The sequence below is a fragment of the Fulmarus glacialis genome, unplaced genomic scaffold, assembly GCF_000690835.1.
Source record: "Fulmarus glacialis isolate BGI_N327 unplaced genomic scaffold, ASM69083v1 scaffold48315, whole genome shotgun sequence".
Taxonomy (NCBI): Eukaryota; Metazoa; Chordata; class Aves; order Procellariiformes; family Procellariidae; genus Fulmarus; species Fulmarus glacialis.
The window spans coordinates 15,690-35,158 of NW_009215867.1; the positions used below are offsets into that span (position 1 = coordinate 15,690).

The 19,469-nt window shown below is 37.8% G+C and overlaps 1 protein-coding gene across 1 annotated transcript in view; it reads left to right on the plus strand.

Annotated features, from left to right (window-relative positions):
- Positions 1-15,970, plus strand: part of LOC104069774 (gamma-aminobutyric acid receptor subunit gamma-1) — a gene marked incomplete at both ends in the record, with an annotated part of 31,304 nt that extends 15,334 nt beyond the window's left edge. Inside the window, 5 exons of the mRNA XM_009579079.1 lie at positions 8,635-8,855; positions 10,824-10,906; positions 12,218-12,355; positions 12,481-12,633; positions 15,759-15,970. Of these exons, the coding sequence (XP_009577374.1) occupies positions 8,635-8,855; positions 10,824-10,906; positions 12,218-12,355; positions 12,481-12,633; positions 15,759-15,970 (807 nt within the window). The remainder of the gene's footprint in view (positions 1-8,634; positions 8,856-10,823; positions 10,907-12,217; positions 12,356-12,480; positions 12,634-15,758) is intronic.
- Positions 15,971-19,469: the final 3,499 nt, after the last annotated feature.

Sequence of the window (19,469 nt, forward strand, 5' to 3'; positions counted from 1 at the left end):
ACTTTTTGCCCCTTCCACAATCTCTGTTGCTGTGAATAATCACTACTTTGTATGTCATTGAGGCCTGAAATCTAAAAATTTTCTATGATGTGATGCATCTTAGAACCAGGAGTAGGGTCTCAGTTGGAGTCTTGCAAATTCTGATTGCAAAACAACTTTGAGGGGTTTTATTTTTATTTATTTTTTAATCCGTCACACAGAATCTCTTGTCCAGACTCCTATTGTTATGATAAAGTGTTTTTGTAACCTTTCCAGTTGCAGTCTTTCTCCATTCATACCATCTAGAGATGTCCTTTCCACTGCTTCTACTGAGTCATCTCCTGTCTCCTGTCTCCTCTTTCACCTAACCTCACACATAAACAGCTTCCTTTCACTTTCAAGACACTTCAAAGCCTATCCCCAGCCATTTTTAGTTGTTTTTTTCCCCCCCAAGAGGCCATTTCCTAACTCAGATCTCACTAGCTTCTGCTCCCATCCTTTCAACTTTTCATACCACTTTCTCCCAAGCTACCATTTATGCTTGAAAGAAACTTTATATAAATGTCTGCAAAGCACCTTCATTGTTTCTCGTCATGTTCCTGTTTAAACTTACTTTTCTTTTTTTTTCTTTTTTTTTTCCCCTTTTTTTTTTCTGTCTGTGGAGGCTACAATATATCACAAACTATTAAACTTTTGATGTGCTAAAATTGCTGCCTGCAGTTCTGAGAGGTATTGGGTTCTCTGTTTCCTGTTACTTATGTCCCCATTGTCTTTCCAAATCTTGTCTTTTATGCTAAATTCAAACCGTAAGCTCCTTGTAGAGGATGTGTATCCTGTATAAGCAGTATAACTGTACAATTCAGTTGTGATCTGAGATGATCTAAACCAAGAATAATGTTAATATAAGTACTACATAGCACTTCACTAAGAAGGTAAGGGTATTGACCAGTGCTAAAGCTAACCCAAACAGTGTTTTACTCCTGCTTTTCCCCATAAAAATTGCACGGACTGCTTGGCTGCTCTGTTGTACAGTTTATCGTTAGTTCCGATGCCTTAATAGCCTCTCCAGATACTTTCTGTCTGCTTCTGCTGTGGTTGTCTCCCTTGTGTCTGCGGCTGAGACAAGCTACATTTAGTTTTTTGTCTTGTACCTCTCATCTTTGTGTCAAAAACTTGATAAGTATTTTGAAGAACATTACACACCTGTTCTTTTTTATTAATTCCTAGTCTGTCTGTCTATCTGGAAATTTGTGATGCTGCATTCCAATTGTGGGAATAATTCTGCTGGCCTAGATTTGAACTGGGTTTTGGGAAAAAAGGCAGGGGATGTGCTTGATTGTTACGATAGCTTGTAACAGCTTGTTGCAATAGAAACTGTCCTTGGCAAGGGCTCCTACTGTACAGGTTATCATTGCCTCCTTTGCTGCCATGCTCCAGAGGAAAGCTGCTGTTGTTCACTGGCCTCTACAATGGCTGGTGCCAGGATCTGCGCTGACACTACAAAACTTCATCCTCTGTTAAAAGCTGGACAGCTACAGGGACAGGATTTTTTCTCCTCATGGTGCATGCTATGGCAAGCTCACTTTACATAGCCGGGGAATGGTCTGAATGCCCTTTCCTGCAGCAGCACCTCCAAGCTGTTTACTGAGGAAGCCGACCCACTCTTGGAAATCAGGGGGGTGACAGCACTGACAAAATAGCTATTAGGAAATGCAATGTGCTTTTGCTAGTAAGTGAATGTAACTTTCCTGCCTGTTGATCTTGGCCTTCATTATTTTTATTCTGTCATTGTATGATTTTAAATTTCATCAAGTCTTATGCATTCTGGATAAAATAATGATGGAGAATGCCCAACTAAAACACTTTTTGTTGGACTATTTTGGAATTCATCATTCATTGGCATATAGTAAGTGTTGCGTGAGATTTCACTTTTTTGAATAACAGTAGTGTCTCTATTGCAGAAGGTTATCCCCACAGAAGGTTATGCCCTTGGGAGCAGTAAGTACATAGAGGCTCTTTTAGGCAGTTCTTAACAGTTGTCCGTGCTCTTATATCTTCAGTGTAGCAGATGATTGATATTTGGAGTAGCATGACTACCTCATCAACCAGAAAGCTAAACTGATAGGAGTGCTGTATTTCATGTAGGATCATGTATCTTACAGGAGTTGCACAGTAGAAACCAAACCCAGATAAGTCTCCTTGCCATCAATGCTGGGATTTCAGGCCATGACAGGAAAACCATGGAAATAAAAGAGCAAACAGTAACTGTGCAATTAATCTTGCTTTAAAAGCAGTTGCACCATACTGAAAAGTGAAGCATTGTGTTTGAGGCTTCATAGCTTATTTATAAAAGGAAACTGGAGAAAACCATGTATGCTTGAGTAACATGCAGCTTTATTGCTAAAGTTGTTTGTGGGACCAGTTCTGACTGCTTGAGTCTCTCTAGTTACAGGAAGGTAGATGTAGCTGCAGAATTTAGAAAGTACAGTTAATGGAGTTGATAAATTTATTGACAACTATTGACAACCTTGAAGCCAAACCCTTAATCCGTATCGGTATTCACTCCTGGGTTTTTAATATATATGTATGTATTTATGTCTGTATTTTTGTTCTGAGTTGTCTTCTCTGGTTCTTTCTGTAGTTTAATGTTTGTTTATGAGTGGCAGTGGCTGAAATGTTCAAGTTTCAATTGAAAAGCAAACCAAAGGTTTTTGTATCATTTTCAGTGTGATTTTAGATTATATATATAATCTACTTCCTCTCCTTATGGTCTCTTCAAATGCCCAAAATCTAAGCTGATCAAATAAAATCAGAGATTTTACTGAAGTGCTTTAGTTACTTTTCTAGCTAATCTTTTGACTATTGGCAAGATTTTAATTATAGTTTCTAATCTACAAAGCATTGAAATAAATCTTGCCTTTTATTCATATTGTTGTTTGCATCTGTCACTTTGCATGTTCAAAAAAAGGACTAGATAAGCACAGATGCCAAATTATGATGTGAAGAGTGGTGTATTTTTTCTGTATTGTGACTACGTAGGTCTCTCCTACTCCCTCACCTTCTGTAGATACGGTTTGCAATATTTCCACTTAGCCCGTGCATATGTTCTCATAGCATCCTCCAGTGTGATTATCTGTACAATTATAACAATCTGACTGGATAAAAGACTCTGGGAACAGATGCTGTGCACTTCTGTTCAGTGTGTTTCCTGCAGCCGCCACTTCTTCCACAGCTGCAGTATCATTAACGTAATATTACAGGTACATGTCAGAATCATTGTGATTTGTTGGATCTTTTACATCTCACCCTAAGGTCACTAGGTTTAGGTTGCTCTAGTGAGCAAAGTGAAATGGTTTACCAAAACAAGAAATTTTGTTTTTGCTTCAGTCCCAGCCATGGGGATAAAGCTCTGAAACCATTGCTAGCCCTGAAACAGCTCAAAAATCTTTTTAAGGGCTTTTGAAGTAACCCACCAGGGAGAGCAACCACAGTTTAGATATTTAGTTAAGAGTCGTTATACATCAAAGATAGGTTGAGTATTTTAATAAATTACTTAATAGCCCCTTATTGATGTCCAGAGATATTTGGGTGAGGGAAAAGGTAAAGGTTATGAGTGTTTATTGGCAGCACATTGTCAAGATGAAGATAAATTGGCTAATGCTTGATGCTTTATTTGGTGCTTTCCTTTTAGGAAAGCATGTGGTTACCAGTTCTGTCTATGACTTTCTTTGTTTTTTAAACCTCTTAATCAGCATACTAGACTGAGTCTTTGATATTAAATCACATCTCCTAATGTCAAAACATATAGGTTGGTAGAGTGTTTTCTTAATTTTTTTTCTGAAGAATTCCCTGCCTGCCTCCCATAAAGTTCCAATTTAAGGAATTAGAAAGCTGAATAGAACGAGGAAACATGGGGAAAATATCTTGAAGCTCAGATAACTGAATAAGATGAAGCAGTGTCACACTTGGTAATCGAACTGAGTTCAGGGCCTCTCTATGGAACAGATTTCTGAATTAGCTTATTGCGTTCCAGAAAACTCCAGGTGCACTTCAGGTGAAATTTTGAATCTGAGAGAAAAGCTGGGGTGGGTTTCTGAGCAAAGATGAAATGACAGGAGTATGTTTTTATTCATTTTTCTCTGAAATTCACTAATACAATTTTTCAGGTCTGAGTTTGGGTTTGGGACTTTTCATTGCTTTTGTGGCCCCGGAAAAGAGGGCCATTTTTTTCCTGTTCTCAGACAAAATGTGTTGCAGTTAACATGATCCAGCCAACAATTTAGCTACTCATTGCTTGACTTCTCCACACTTTTTACTGTGGAATATCAAATCAGTTGTGAGACTGCCAGGCAAAATATCCAAGAAAAATCTTTTTTCTGCTTTGTGAGATTTTTTTCCATCCTTTTTGATATTATGTTGGAATTGGTGTAGATATGGTTTGTGCTAAGAAACAATCATGTAGGATGGTATCTGCCTCCCTTTCTTTCACAGCTTTCCAATAAAAAACCCAATCCACTGGTCCATTTTCATGTCTGACTGTAATTGAACTGTGCATGACAATGAAACTGATATTGAGAATTCCATTTATTCCCATACAGTAGCTGTTCCTACTTTATTTGAAGTAATTGCTTTTATTTATTAAATTATTTTCTCCGAGACTATACACCTGCTTGTCAATATTCACAATTTGTTCATTGCCTGGCCCTTTAATGGTAATCTCTGATTAGTCACTGTGTTCCCAGCCTTTGGAGTTTGTTATGATCTTTTAGAGAGGAAAGAGATGGAGGAGGATTACACTTATCTGTAAATAATTAGGCAGGTGGGCTCTTTATGCCAGCTGTGCAAAAAAGAGTTCAGTGATCTAATCAAACACCAAATACGAGCTAACGTGTGCCATGGTTATTGAACCCTGTGAGGCTAAATATGAATAAGCATGCATTTTGCTATGGCTGTGACTAACACAACCACAGATTGATTCCATTTTATTCTGCATGGCTATTTTATCATTAGTCTCATTTGAAAGAGAGAGTAGTAAGCCAATTTTTACGGTTACACAGTGGCATTGAACAGTGAGTTTTATGAAAGACTAACAGAAGTAGGGATAAGAGTGTTAAATTTAACTTTTTGTAAGAAAACAAGGAAAACAAAATAGTTGTTCAGAAAGATTTGTTGCACTGAAAGAATGTTGTATAAATCTGGTGTGTTGTTGTGTGCTTGCCCATATGATGTTTAAACAAAGATAGGACTTCTATTCATCTAATTTTGGAAAAAAAGCACTTCCATAAAAGAGAGTATAGTGATTTTTCTACCTCATTTTCAACACATTTTAGAGACCCAGATTTCCCCTTCTTAAAGGGAAATATGAAATATTATTTAGGAACCACAAATTTAAGGGAATTCAGTGTATGAATTTATAAAACCTGAAAATTTCAGGCCCATTTCAAAAACTAGATTTTCAGAAAGAATCCAACTTTCTTGATAATTCCCCAGCATATTTTCCCTTTCAGGCTATTGCTCTCAAGTGTCTATACTGTCACAGCTGCATGCTGCCAGACTCTTAGTTGTCTGATCATCCTGTATGTTTGCCTGTGCTTGGTGACTGCTTGGGCTCTATTTGGACCCATGCCATCTGGCCTCTTCTGCAGGGAAACCTGTGTTCAGAAAGGAAGCTAATATACATTTGAGCCCCATTTTCACATGTCTTGCACCTCTACAATGTGAGTACATGCATGTGCTTGGACATTATGCTAAAGTTCTCTTGAGTGAAAGATAGTGTAGATATAATGGGTTGAAAATGTGATCCCGTGTGAGATGCATTGTATGACGAATATATGCAGCCTCAGGATGTATTATGGACCCTCAAAGGCAGAGGTCTCAGGGAGGCATAGGACAAATAGATGTTCTGAAGAAGAAGGTAGTAATGTCCACCAAGGCAGATGTTAGAAGTGGAATAGATGTTCTTGGGAGAAATCAGAGAGCACTGACTCTGGGTCCCTGCTGAAGAGGGGGGTGAACTGCTGCTGCCACCCACCGTGAGACTGCAAGCCCATGTCTTTCAGGTGGGATGAATAGCAGGATTATGCCTTTGGTTGGCTGACTCCTGAGGGAATTGGTTGGCTGACTCCTGAGGGAAAGGGAGATGTCTGGGTGCTGAAGTGTCAGCTTACAAATGGAGGACCACCCTCTGCCGGTATGTGACAAGTGGCTAGCAATTGGATCTCTTACACATTCAGCAAGATACTTGGAAAACAAGTAGTTACTAATTTTATGACATTAAACTATTTTGTATTAGATTCTTTTTGAACAGTGATAAATGTATCATGAAGGATTTTAACAAAGTTTCTTTTTTTTTTTTCTTTTTCTTTTCCAAAACGTTCTTTAAACAACTCCTGTAACACATGGGTATGATAAAAACTTGCACGTTTAATACTGAAAGGTAAGAGAATACAAGCATCTGGGTCCTCTGAGGCTGTTCCTTTACGTTGTGTGTTCAAAATAACCTCTGAGCTCCTCTTCCTTTTTTATCTTAATTTGTTAGGGTGGTATTCTATGGCAACCCGAGTTTTCTTGCGCTGGATGGATTTGACTGTAATGACATTTTGATAAATTTCTTTTTCTCAGACAATGCAGTGCTACTGTGAAGTGGCTGCTTAGAGCAGCACCTTCAGACTCAGTCAGTCTGCTCTTTACATACCTTTGGTCGTGTCTGTTGGTTTCACTCAATGACTTCTTTTTTTCTCCTATTTGTACTGTGAACGTAACACGTAAACCTTTGTTCATTCTGTTCCATTTAAGCCCATTGGTGCACTGCCTCGGCCTCTCATTTACACTACAACAAGGCAAGTCTCCTTCCCATTTGTAACCACTATAGATGAGCACAGAAAGCTGAATTTTAAGGTTAAACAGGCCCTGGGTTTTCACAGATGTCTTGAACATTGTTTACAGAAATAAAATAATCAAGGACTTGTTTTGACCTGCAGAATCTTCCCCTGACAGCAATGCAGAAATTGCATTGCATTCCTTGCAATGCAAGGAATAAGCAGAGTTTTACAGCAAAGTAATCTCTAAAATGCATTTTTGATTAGTCCTTTTGTTCCCTCTGTCCCTCCACTGTTTGCCTCATACACTAGTTATTCGTAACCTTTGAGAATCACTGAGTTACCACAGTCCAGCTGCCACACATCACAGAGCAAGGGCAAATCTCCCCCTTGCATATCTATTTCCCGAACATATTCTTGTCCTACCTGGAGAGGTGGAAAAATTAAGAGAGATTTAGGTAGTCCTGGAGTATCTGCCTTGGCACTTCTCAAGGATGAAGTGCCAAATTTCTCAAACTTTCCTGGGAGATGGGTGGTATCAGTTGCAGAAATGAGTGAGGAGTCTGTGACTAGTACGGTTGGCTGCTGTGATTATTTAAAAGTAAAATGAACAAAAAACCCTACTCCAAGCAGCAAAACCTTCCACTTTTGTTTTATTTAAAAACAGAATTGACTGTGCATTTTTATTGACCAAGTAAACTAGTAATGACCCCTCTGGCTCAAGCAAGAGTTTGAACCAGTGTCTCCTCCTTTCTTCCCCCTGCCCGCTCATCTGGTAACTGGGAGGTGAACAACCAACACCAAGTGTCTAAGTCTTTTCTCCAGCTCTTTTTCCCTGCAGAGGAGCTGCTGAGTTGCTCATTGGAGCCCTCATGGTGCAGCCGTGCAGGAAAGATCACATCTGCCATCAAGTAGAGAGACTGTTGCCCTCAAGGTCAGAGTCGTGGTCTGGAGCTGTGACAAATACAACAGAGAAGAGGTTGCTGCTTTGCTCCTTTGTCTGAAGTACAAGAACAACTGGCTGGATTCTTTGAAAAACAATATTTCATTGCATCTGTAATGTTTATCTCCCTCAAGTTTTACTGTGTCAAGAATTGTCTCATTAAAAGGCCGTGGGTTTCCTTTTATTTATTTATTTGTTTATTTATTTATTTTAATTTTATTTTTCACCTTTCTTTTCTGGCCATAAGTTTGCAGAGGAATTTGACTTTCTATCACAAAAGGAGCTTTCTTGAGACTTCAATAAGTGAAGTGGAATTGCTTTAGGGAAATTTCCTTCCTGATTATGATTCTGTATACTTTTGTGTGTATGTAGGTAATCTATGAGGCATATGGTAACAGATAGTTCTGCAAACTGTGATGTTTACTTCCTGCATATTCATGAATTTTCCAAAATCTGAAATTTCTTGAAGAATCTTAAATTGCATGTTGTAAAGTTTGGGGGGAAAATATAGAAAGTTTATTTGGTTTGCTTCTTAAGAGATGTAGAATTTCTGTTTTTACAAACATAGTTTAGCCCTGAAGTATTAAGGTTGCCCTTAAATTTCTGTCTAGGGCCCCCAGAGGTGGTTGCACTGTGCAGGGACTTCCAAGTTCCAGCAAGCTCCCACCACGTCTCCTCTTCCTTAACTAATCAATGTGTGTCAGGGGAGAGGATGTAGGGACAGAAGGCTGGGTACGTCTTTCGTCAGTCTGTAATTTCTCAGTGTGGGGTAACAGGCTGCTGTGTGCTATGAAAATGGTAATACAAAAGAGAATAGAAGTAGTGAATTAAAAAATCTTGGCTTGCAAACTTTGGTAAATGTATACATAGGTATTGTTGTTTCTCTGTTTTTAGGAATACACCATAGATATAATTTTTGCTCAGACGTGGTATGACAGTCGCCTAAAATTTAACAGCTCAATGAAAGTGCTTATGCTTAATAGCAACATGGTTGGAAAAATTTGGATTCCAGACACTTTCTTCCGGAACTCAAGGAAATCTGATGCTCACTGGATTACAACTCCAAATCGTTTGCTTCGAATCTGGAGTGATGGAAGAGTATTATACACTCTAAGGTGGGTTTTTATTAACTGGGTAGAAAAAACCAAAAACTGTTATGACCAGGAATATGAAAATAATGAATGTAAATCAAATCCTTGGCATCTCTTATGTTGTGGACCACAAGAATTTGCAAGGAGTTTACTAAAGGAGACAAAACAAACAAAAAAATTATTAGGTCATTTAAAACATGAAATTAATAGCATTGAAATATATTTCCTAGATAACTGGGTAAAGACAATTGAAGGGAATAGCAAATTTTAATCTCATTTAGGTACAGGCAAGATTAAAAAAAAGATGTTATGTAGCATGTAGCATGATGTGATGGTCTGTCACTAACATATTGCAGATCTAGTCATAAATTGTTTTGAGACTTTCTGTTCTAAATAGTTCAGTATCTAATTTCCACCAAATTATATTCTTTAAGTAAAAGATGAAATGCTTCAGATGATAAAATCTTAAGAAGTTTGATTAAAGCTAAGGCCCCAGTCCTGCACATACTTCTTCACATGTTTACCCTTGCAAGCTATTAAAATCAACAAATTTGTTCATCCAAATTAGGCATAAGCAAACTTGGTGATAATTCTTCTTGGCAAATGGGGGATGCTTGGCCTGGTTTTAAGCTTACCATCTAGGTTATCGGTACTGATCTTTGAGTCACTTATCAAACAGTTCTTGAAAGGCTGTAGTCTACAGAAAGCATTTTAGGGTCATCTCTCAGTTTTATTTTTTAAGTACACCTAAAAAAAAACCCCTAGCAATAAATTAGGAGCTGATCAAGAAGCAGTCCATGCAGAGGATGCCATAAATCTGATTCTGCTCTTAAGAGTTTATTTATTTATTTATTTATTTTAAAAAGTAGTACCTCTTAATTACTTTCTTTTCCGTCATTTATGCTGTTTTCATATGCAGGCTAGTTGTGTTGCATGAAAAATTTATAAAAGTCTTCTGTGCCAGAAGTAAGAAGAATTAGAATGGAAAGAAATACACTTTCCCTTATAAACCTCTGTCTTGGTCAGGACACATTTCTAGAAAGGCCCTGGTGATGCTTTGTGTAGAACTACTTTGTTCACAGACTTATAGGGCTTTCTGACAGCGTGTGGCAGAATCTTGCTTTCCCCATTCTTTTCTGTCTAGTATGTAAGTATTGCATACAGTCCAGTATGTTAATTTTCAAAGTTGATTTTAGAAGACATTCTGACTTTCTTCACTGTGTTACCAACAAAGGAGGAGCTATTTTAAATGCAAAGAAGGCAGTTTGGAGTCTAGCCCCTTACTCTAGCTTCCTAGTGAAAGCTAGCAGAACTGGGTTTTGCATTGGTTGCTTGGAAGGTATTTGGAAATCTGTGATAATATTTTCAAAAGCAGCAAGTGATTCAGTTGATATCATTATGAGTCCTAAACTACTTCTAAAATGTATATTAGCTGCCTGAATTACTTGAATGCCTTAGACATTAAATGAGTAGAAATATCAAGTCTGCTCTTTCCTATACATGCTACTGTCTTCACCAGAGTTGCTTCTATGAGTATAGAGCAAGGCCAAGAGTGTCCCCACTTCGTGTCTTGTATATATAGCCACCAGATACAATGACACCAAATGCAGTTTGACTTGACAAGTGTGTTCTTCAGAAGCTTCCTTTATTTGCTATCATAAACTCCTGTCCTTGCCCTGTCTTCAGTCCCTCCCTTTTATCCCCTATTTCTGGTAGAGAGCTGAGAGATCCCCCCAATCAATTGAAATTTTTGAAATGGCTCAAAATGCCAGCTGAAACAATGCAGGTCCTCAGGTTGCATATGATGAGAGGCTTTGTCCTTTGGCAGTGATGCTGGATGTTTTTTGCCCATACACAGTTGCCTATGCATAACATCCATTAATTGGCAAAATTGATTTCTGTGCATGTTCTTTACTATCTAGTCTGAAGTGTCTGGATGCTTGAATATAATTTTTTTCTTTTTTTTTCTTTTTTTCTTTCTTTTCTAATTAGGCTGACAATTAATGCTGAATGTTATCTTCAGCTTCATAACTTTCCTATGGATGAACACTCCTGTCCACTGGAGTTTTCAAGCTGTAGGTGGTAAAATACTTTTTTTTTTCCCTTTACATTCAGGCTTTAAATTTCCTTAAATTCTGGCAGCAAGAGAGCAAGTGTTTACTTTTTAAAGCCTTGTAGTGAAGGAAAGAACTAACCTGTTTATGTTTTGATTAGATTTATTGCATTTTTAATGCCTTATTAAATACAGTAATGAATGAGTTGAATTACATGCATTTCATTTAGTTGCAACTTTAAAAATAATCGTATTGCTTAGGAGTCTGATACAATGCCCATTCCAGTTAATGGAAATTTATTGCCCTGGAAGAACTTTATTTTCTATGCCTGTCAGACTTGCCAGCTTTGAATTAGTTCCATGTGGTATACTTAAAAGGAAAAATAAGATCTGTCTTCTTCAACTCGTTCCTGTAAATGCTTAATCACGATAAGAAGTCCTTCTCCTTTCAGTGGGACTTATTTATGCGAGCAAGAAACACAACTTTCAGGCTTCATTTCTCTAATATAAACTATATTACAAAAAAAAAAAAAAAAAAAAAAAAAAAAATTGTTCCTAAGGGAATTGTGCTATTACTGGCAAAAGAAAGCCAAACCACCTGAACAGAGCTAAACGACTTATTCTTAAATGTGAAACCTAATAGGCAAAGAAATCAAACTTCAGTGATTCTTTTTAAATTAATGTTTTCATTTAGTACTTCCTTCTTGAGTGCTTCCAGCTAAATGAGCTTTGGTAGGCCCATTGATTAAATAGTTGTGCCACACACATGAGTCTTGCTTAATTTAATTTCTGCCTTTCTGCAAGATAATGTCGGGCAACATGTAAGGCCCATGAAAATCAAGAGTGTTGCACTTCCTTAAATTTGAAGTACTGGACAGTGAATCAGGCAACAAAAATCCATTCTGGGTATAACAGACAAAGAAATTTTCAGTGAACATCAATAGGAATTTTATCAAACTATGTACTAACAAGTGTCTGTTCTTTTAAGCTCTTTGTGGTCTTTTAATGATAATGTATATTACATTTGTGTATTAATTCATAGTGATGATTCTTAGGCAGTTTTTCATGTCTGAGTTCCAGAATATTGTGTAGATATTTCCTAGACATTTGTATTTACATAGTTTTTGATAGATGATACATTTATCTAGGCCTAAAACTGAGGCTAGATATTTTGTGGTTAAATTTTAAGTGTATCAGGTGGACTATAGATTGGCTTTCTCTCTGATCCACTTTATGTTTAGCCCTGGTTTAGTTTATAAACAACTTCAGAGATCACAAACATGCTTTGGTATATACTGTGGCTGAACACTTGATTTGCTCTGTTTCATTCTAGATGGATACCCCAGAAATGAAATTGAATACAAATGGAAGAAAACCTCTGTTGAAGTGGCAGATCCAAAATACTGGAGATTGTATCAGTTTGCATTTGTAGGATTACGAAATACAACAGAAATTTCTCATACCTTGTCTGGTAAGGCAAAGTGTTAAGTTTTATTTGATGTAATATCTATGTAGAACAAGACTAGCAGATGAAGATACAACTGAAAACCATTTTCAATGTCATGTAAGTATTTTTTTCTTTTTTTTAATTTATAGGTGATTATATTATTATGACAATCTTCTTTGATCTCAGCAGACGTATGGGATATTTTACTATTCAGACATACATTCCTTGTATACTCACAGTTGTTCTTTCATGGGTGTCATTTTGGATCAATAAGGATGCAGTTCCTGCAAGGACTTCTCTGGGTAAGAATGTCTTTTTTCAACCTTGAAAAAGACCTTGAAGGGTCTGGTACTTCCCAGGGATATAAATTTACAGTGGGGAGTAAATTAACCAGTTTGTTCCCCTCCAGATTGTGACCATTGGTCACCCTTTCTCTTGAACTGCAAGATTAAGAGTAGGAGGATCCTGCTGTGGTTGCACAGCAGGGCTTAAGGAGGCAGTGTTGAGAATGGAAATCTGGAAATCCTGATCCAAGCCTTGTGGATCTGCTGTTGTTCACATAAATACATTTTTTCTCCTTTATGTTCTTTTTGTCAACTCTAGGGATGGCAATATGGCAATCATTAGCCTGACAGGTATGATTAAACTACACTTAGCATCATGGAACAAAGGATGTCATTACTACACAGGCGAAAACTGTGAAGATCTGGTTTTTGGGGTTTTGTTTTGGTTTGGTTTGGTTTGGTTTGGTTTGGTTTTTTCCCAGGGGGATGTTGTTGGTGTTGGTAGTTTTTTTAATAATAGAAATGATTCAGTTGTTCTTTTAAGCCCAGGATAGGACAGAAAATTTGCAACCAAAGTTGCACTTCAAGCAGTTAAGCATATAACTCACAAAAACTGACTCACTGTCCTGCTTTTACTATAGACAGTACTGAAGTGTATTGCAAGTTCTGCTACAGAGATAATTCTGTGTTAGTGTCATCTTGGCTGACCTGTTTAGCATGGTGTCAGTCTCCTACGTTTGACCGTTTAGGATTCATGCGCTGCCTTGGAGAAGCGTCGTGGTCCCCACGTAAAGCAGGATAGACAGGGGTGCGTGGAGTGCACAGGACGCACACTAGCAACTTTGAGGTTAGCAGTGACAGATGCTTCTAGTAAAACTGGTGATGGCAGTATGACCTATTTTGGGGGGAAGATCAAGAGCTGAGAGTGTATCTTAGGAAGTGAGAGATGTGAGTTAATTTTCCTCATCAGCTTATAGGATTGTGAACACACCATTCCCACGTTCTAGGAGCGTTTCCTACCAGAAGGGTGAGTCCAGGCTTTAACTCCCTGCCTTTCCCACTGAAACTGGACCACTGTGCAGTCAAGCCTGCAAGATTAATGAGTCAAGAAAGAAAGTAAGCAAAAATAAGCATGACTCAGTAGCCTAATGAACAGGTAAGGGAAGAAAATCCGAGTCTTGGATCTTAACTTTATGCTATTTAAAAGTACTGCAAAGTTTAGTGAAGAAAGCCTAAAATCTTGAATAAATAAGTGAAACTATCTCTTGATAGTTTCAAATCTTGATTTAGAAATTTATTATAAGATTTCTTCGACTCACTAATCATTGGACATCATTGTGGGTACTGTCTGGAAAGACACTAGCTATAGAGGAAAAACTGTTATATTGGTATCCTGCTAGTTCTGTGTCCATTTTGTTCTTTTTACAGAGTACTTTTTCTATGCCATGAACCTAGCGAATTTGCCTCTGATCTCATGGCTAAGCTAGAGTTTTCATGCTCCCACTTCAGCAGTACCAACCTTCATCTACTTGAGATGCACTACAAACATTTGCAGTATCATATTTACAGCTCCCCACAGTTAACTCCGAGCTCCTTTTGTGTGAACACGCAGAAGCCGTCGTTTGACAGATTGTAGGATGACTTTTCTCACATGCAGATGTTTTGGTGAAGAAGAAAGAGAATACCAGTCAAATAGACAAAATTTTATAGAAAAAGACTGAGAAATTAAGACAAGAAAGCCCGAACTAAGCAAGGTCCGCTGTGGCAAGTAGTCGTGATGCTGTGGAAGATTCGTTCCCTGGGACAGCCCCCTGTATGCCTTTTACATAGTGGAGAGGGCCGGGAAAGTCGTGTCTCCCTTTGTCCTCTCTGAACAGAAGTCAGTAAGGGGAATGGTGGGCGTCACTCCCACCTAGAGGTTATGCTGGGGTCTGGTACGCTGAAAAGGCTTGGGCCTTTTTCTGCTGTATATATTGAAAGATCCTGGCAGATTATGGTTTCCCAAAGCAAAAAGTTTGTGATGATTAAAGTTATTTAGATATTTAATTATGCAAAGAAATGCCTAATTGATTTTCAAAAGTATCTAGTGGGAGTGAAGCACTTCTGAAAAACTGTGGTTATCTGTTTGCCCTTTTAGGCATGTAATTTTGCTGGGAAATCTGTTGCAAAACCACCATTGCTTTCCTGCTGCAGGATCAGTCCATAGTGACCCCTGCTTCCATGCCACAGACAGCCTTAGAGTGGTGTAACACATTTTTTGCAATAAGCCTGTGCATGTAAATAACAAATTATTTGTGTGTTCAAGTATTGCTCTCCAAAGGAAAGGTCACCTCTTAATTTTGGACTACTATGAAAAAGGCTTTGCATGTCCCTGAAGCATCAAATATAAGAAGAAAGTATTAACACCTTCTAAATGTTAAACCAGTGAAGAGTGGTGTAGTTGAGATTCTGAACACATCACTATTAAAGCTAGCTTGCTCTTTTAATTAACTTGTATGTAAGTGAATCAAGGGAAACCTTTTCTATTACTTAAGACACAGTATTGAAAAAATACCTAGTAACTTAGAATGAGACCAGAAAGGCCATGAAAGTCATCTAGTTTGACTTGTTACATGTCAGAAGCAAACAATGGAAAATATTATTCTTTCTTCTCGTGTTTTCTGAAAGTTTGAAATCATTGATAAATAACTTACTTTTTTTTCTGAATGTGTCCTTTTGTACATTTTAATCTCTCAAGAGCCAAAGGACTTTTTCTGTGTTTATAAAATTTGTGTGCTTATTTGTACCAGTTTGTCCATTGTATTTGTTTTATGTGTGCATTCTATAACAGATTTATAAAATTACACAAACTTTCTCTGTGTCTTTGTTTATTCAGTGTGTGTTGAAAATGAGAGGGAGTTAAACCGAAGGTGAAATGTGCTGCCTTCTGTATGATCCCACGGTGGCCACTGGATCCATAGGGATGGCTTCTTGCAATAGGACCGATGAGTGTCGGTGTGAACAGTGGTGAAGCCTGCTGTGGCTCAGTTCTTGTATGCCTTATGAAGGAATTAAGGGCTAATTTGAGGATTTTTTGTGACAATATGATTGGATTACTCATACACTTCCCTCTTCCTGTCTTTTTTTCTTTTTTTCTCAAACAGGCATTACAACAGTGCTGACCATGACAACGTTGAGTACAATTGCTAGGAAGTCACTCCCAAAGGTTTCCTACGTGACGGCAATGGACCTTTTTGTTTCAGTTTGCTTCATTTTTGTGTTCGCTGCCTTGATGGAATATGGCACCTTGCATTACTTTACCAGCAACAGAAAAGGGGACAAAGGAAAAGAAAAAAAGGCACAATCTAAGCTATCAGTAAGTTTAGCCAAACAAGAAGAAAAAAAAATACAGAATGCTTTTTATTGTAGCATTAATTTTGAGAGACTGGTTCTTAAGTAGAAGGGCTAATGTTCAAAGATAACTAACACTAATATTTATTTTATCATTTTTCTACAGTTGGGGGCTTGTACTCATATTCTGTAAATACTACTAATGAACAAAGGTTTTAGAACATTCCACTCATATGTGAATGAGAACACATAAGCCTAAGCCAGAGGGTGTTTAATATAATATTCCATGCTTCCATGCCGTGCCCAAGCCCCTGGTGGTTCTAGAGCTGCCTGTGGAGTGTGTGCCCATGGAGACAGTTCTGTCTGGGCACAGTGCTTCTGAAAACAGCACCTGTCAAAGAGCCACAGATAAGACTGTAGCAGTAGAGATAACGTAAATGGACTGAAGGTATGAGGATTTGTTTGGGTTTGTATCATCTAACTTCGGTCTTACCTCACTAGCTTTGCAAAGGAAAAAGTGCTCATTATTGGTCAGTATTCTGATTCCCTTCCACTTCAGAAATTCTACTTTCTTTTTTTTCATTTACTTCCACCTTTCTTTCTGGTAAAATGAACCTGCTTTTACAAGTTGATGTTTGTATGGTGTGAATCCCCACATATCTCAGGAACAAATATTATTCAATTTTAAGAGGGTTTCTGTTTGTGTAGTAAGAATACTGGAACTTCCAAAGAATCTATTGTTGGAAGCCAGTACAAATATTTAAAGGTAATCTTTAAACTAATAAAACATTCAGGTAAAGGCGTTAAATAGCTTATTAATTCGAACACTAGTCTTAATATCTGAGGCTTGATTGCAGTCATCTTTTAGAGAGAATAAGAGGAAGGACAATGTTATAAAACCCCCTTCCAGATGATTTCATCAAAGGAAGCTGGAACATAGCTGAATCACAGTATCAGTTGTCTTTTCTAGGTGAAGGGTAATACCACCTGTGTAAGATCAAAGAGAAATTGAAATGAAATTACAGAAGCCCAGATAGGGGAATGCAGAAATCCTGTTATGAACCATATCCATTCTGTGACTCGTGTCGGAAAGCACTGGCGCACCCATTTTGAGTAGCGCTGCTGTGGGACACTGTCTTACGGGGGCCCTGCGGGGCTGCTATGGCTTAATGCCAGGGAGATGAGAGCCCTTACGTTTCATATGCTGAGCTGGTCCGGGTGGATCAGCTGTGTATTTAGGACAAGGCTAGTGGTGAAGGTTTAATACTGCCCTGTGCTGCCTTGATCGGACATCACTGTGATCCTCAGGGAATCCAGCACAGCCGAGAGAACTGGAAAATGGAAACCTCAAACCTCCTTCCTGTTAGTGGTAGAAACAAATGTGGGCACAACGGAAAGGACGGAAAACAGGCTTTGGCAAGGGCCACAGCTGAGCAATGAGGGGAAAAGATAACAGAGGCTGCAGAACTTGGGGGATTTCCCAGTGTTAGCATAGCAGATTCAGTTTTAGGTTGTTGTTGCAATGAGGTCTCAGCAACACTTAGGGAACAGGCAACTGCAATAGTTCTGCTCTCAGCATGCACTTCAAGGAAAAAAGGAAGAGGGGAGGAAATACTACTTATTCAAACCAGGGAGGTATTAAAGATCGGTTGCTGGCAGATCCAAAGCCATTGAAGTGGCTTGCAGGTATGCTCTATTGAATGGAGTAACGAGACTTTCCAGAATCTGTTCACACATCAGCCATTTGTGCAATAATCTGCCAAATGCTTTGAGATTTTCAGTGCATATGACAATTTAAAATGTCGAATAATGGTAAGATAGAAATTATGACACTTATTGAATAAATAGCTGGAGTTTGGACTAAGATTAAAATTAGCAATATAATACCCAAAACACTGTTCAGTCATGTTTTACTGTGTTCTTAAAGCATGCTTTTTATTTCTAAGTAGTTGAAAAACAACCATCTTTTCACACAGAATTCTTTAAACATGTTTCAGCACGTTATGGCTGTAAGACCATACTAGATAAGAGATTATTCTACCAAAAGGGGGGGGACTAAATTTAATATACTTAGATGCAAAGATTATAATTTGATAATAGGGGGTTTGATGACATCTTACAGAAAGCTATAAAATGTCTTTTTTTCTGAATAGAACAATTGAAGAAACCATCTGATTAATTAATGGGAAGTTGTACAATTACAAATCCATATTTTTCTTTTTCTTTTTTTTTTTTCCCCTTTATCTTTGTCAAAGACTTCTATTCATTCTTTTCCTCTTGTAGTTATGGATACGTAACTCAAAAAAACCCCAACTTAATTGAAATAGTCAGTTTAATTCCTTCTGAAAAGTTCTCATTTACAGGTGTTTTTTCCTTGGAAAACTTGCCTTGCATAGGTCTTGTATTTCTATTGCAAAATGCAGTAAAAGCTTATTATTCCAGGAACTGATGCCAAGAAGGTGCAAGAAATAATCTTGTGAAAAAATGGTGAGATTTTACAAATGATTACAGAAGTTTTATCTTACAGAATATGTGCTGGCATAATTCAAGAAAGGTAGTACGAATTGGCTTATGTAAATCCATATTAGTAAGGATAATGAGTTTGGGCAGGAAAGATTAAACTTAATTATCTGTGGATCTTGTTCTGATCATCATTTCACCTGAAGTGAATGCATCACCTGTGCTATGATCTCCACAGACAATGGCTTTCTTTTATACATGTATTACTGTTAATGCAGAATAATTTGGTTTTGGTCCTACCAGAGTGTACTATAAATGCTTCTCACTATACGTAGAGTTTTATCTACATTATCGGTAGGCATGCACGTGAACAGTCAGCATGTACTACTGTAACTAACGTGTTTTTTTTTTTTTTTTTTTAAAGTCTCTGCCAATTGATACAAGGTCATTTTCTTGTGAGGTGTTGGTCTTTTTTTCCCCTTTTCCCTCATGTTGTCTTTTTCTTACACATATTTTATGTATTCCCTTTAGGTAGTTAGGCCTATAAGATGGCACTGTCTTTCTGCCTTTCTCAGGCAACCTCTTCAAACCTGTAATTCAGTAGCCAGCTTCAGTCTGTGCTGGTGACATGAGTGCTGAAAAGCAGTGCTGTTATTTTTTCCTCCTCCCATGGTGTTTCTGAGTGGGGGATTCCTGTTTTACCCCACAAGTGGAAACGAATCATGCCATGAATCTTAAGTTGGCAGAACCAATAACCAGAAAATTCTTGTAAAAGCCAGAGTAGGCGTGAATCAGAAATAAGCATCTTTCCATATATATCTTCAACAAAATAATGATTTTTTAAGTTCCAAAAAAAATTTGAACTTACTTTTTATGTTTTATAAAAATAAGCCCTGTTTGTAATGTATGTTCAAATTACGGTAGAAGCATATAAATGCTGTTTGATAGTATTGTCAGTATTTTATCATAACTGAAAAGAATAATGAGGTCCTTTAGGATGATAATTAGGTCCCTAGGTCATCATGTCTAAAAAGTGTTGAAACAGCAGTCTGTGTGAAACTTCC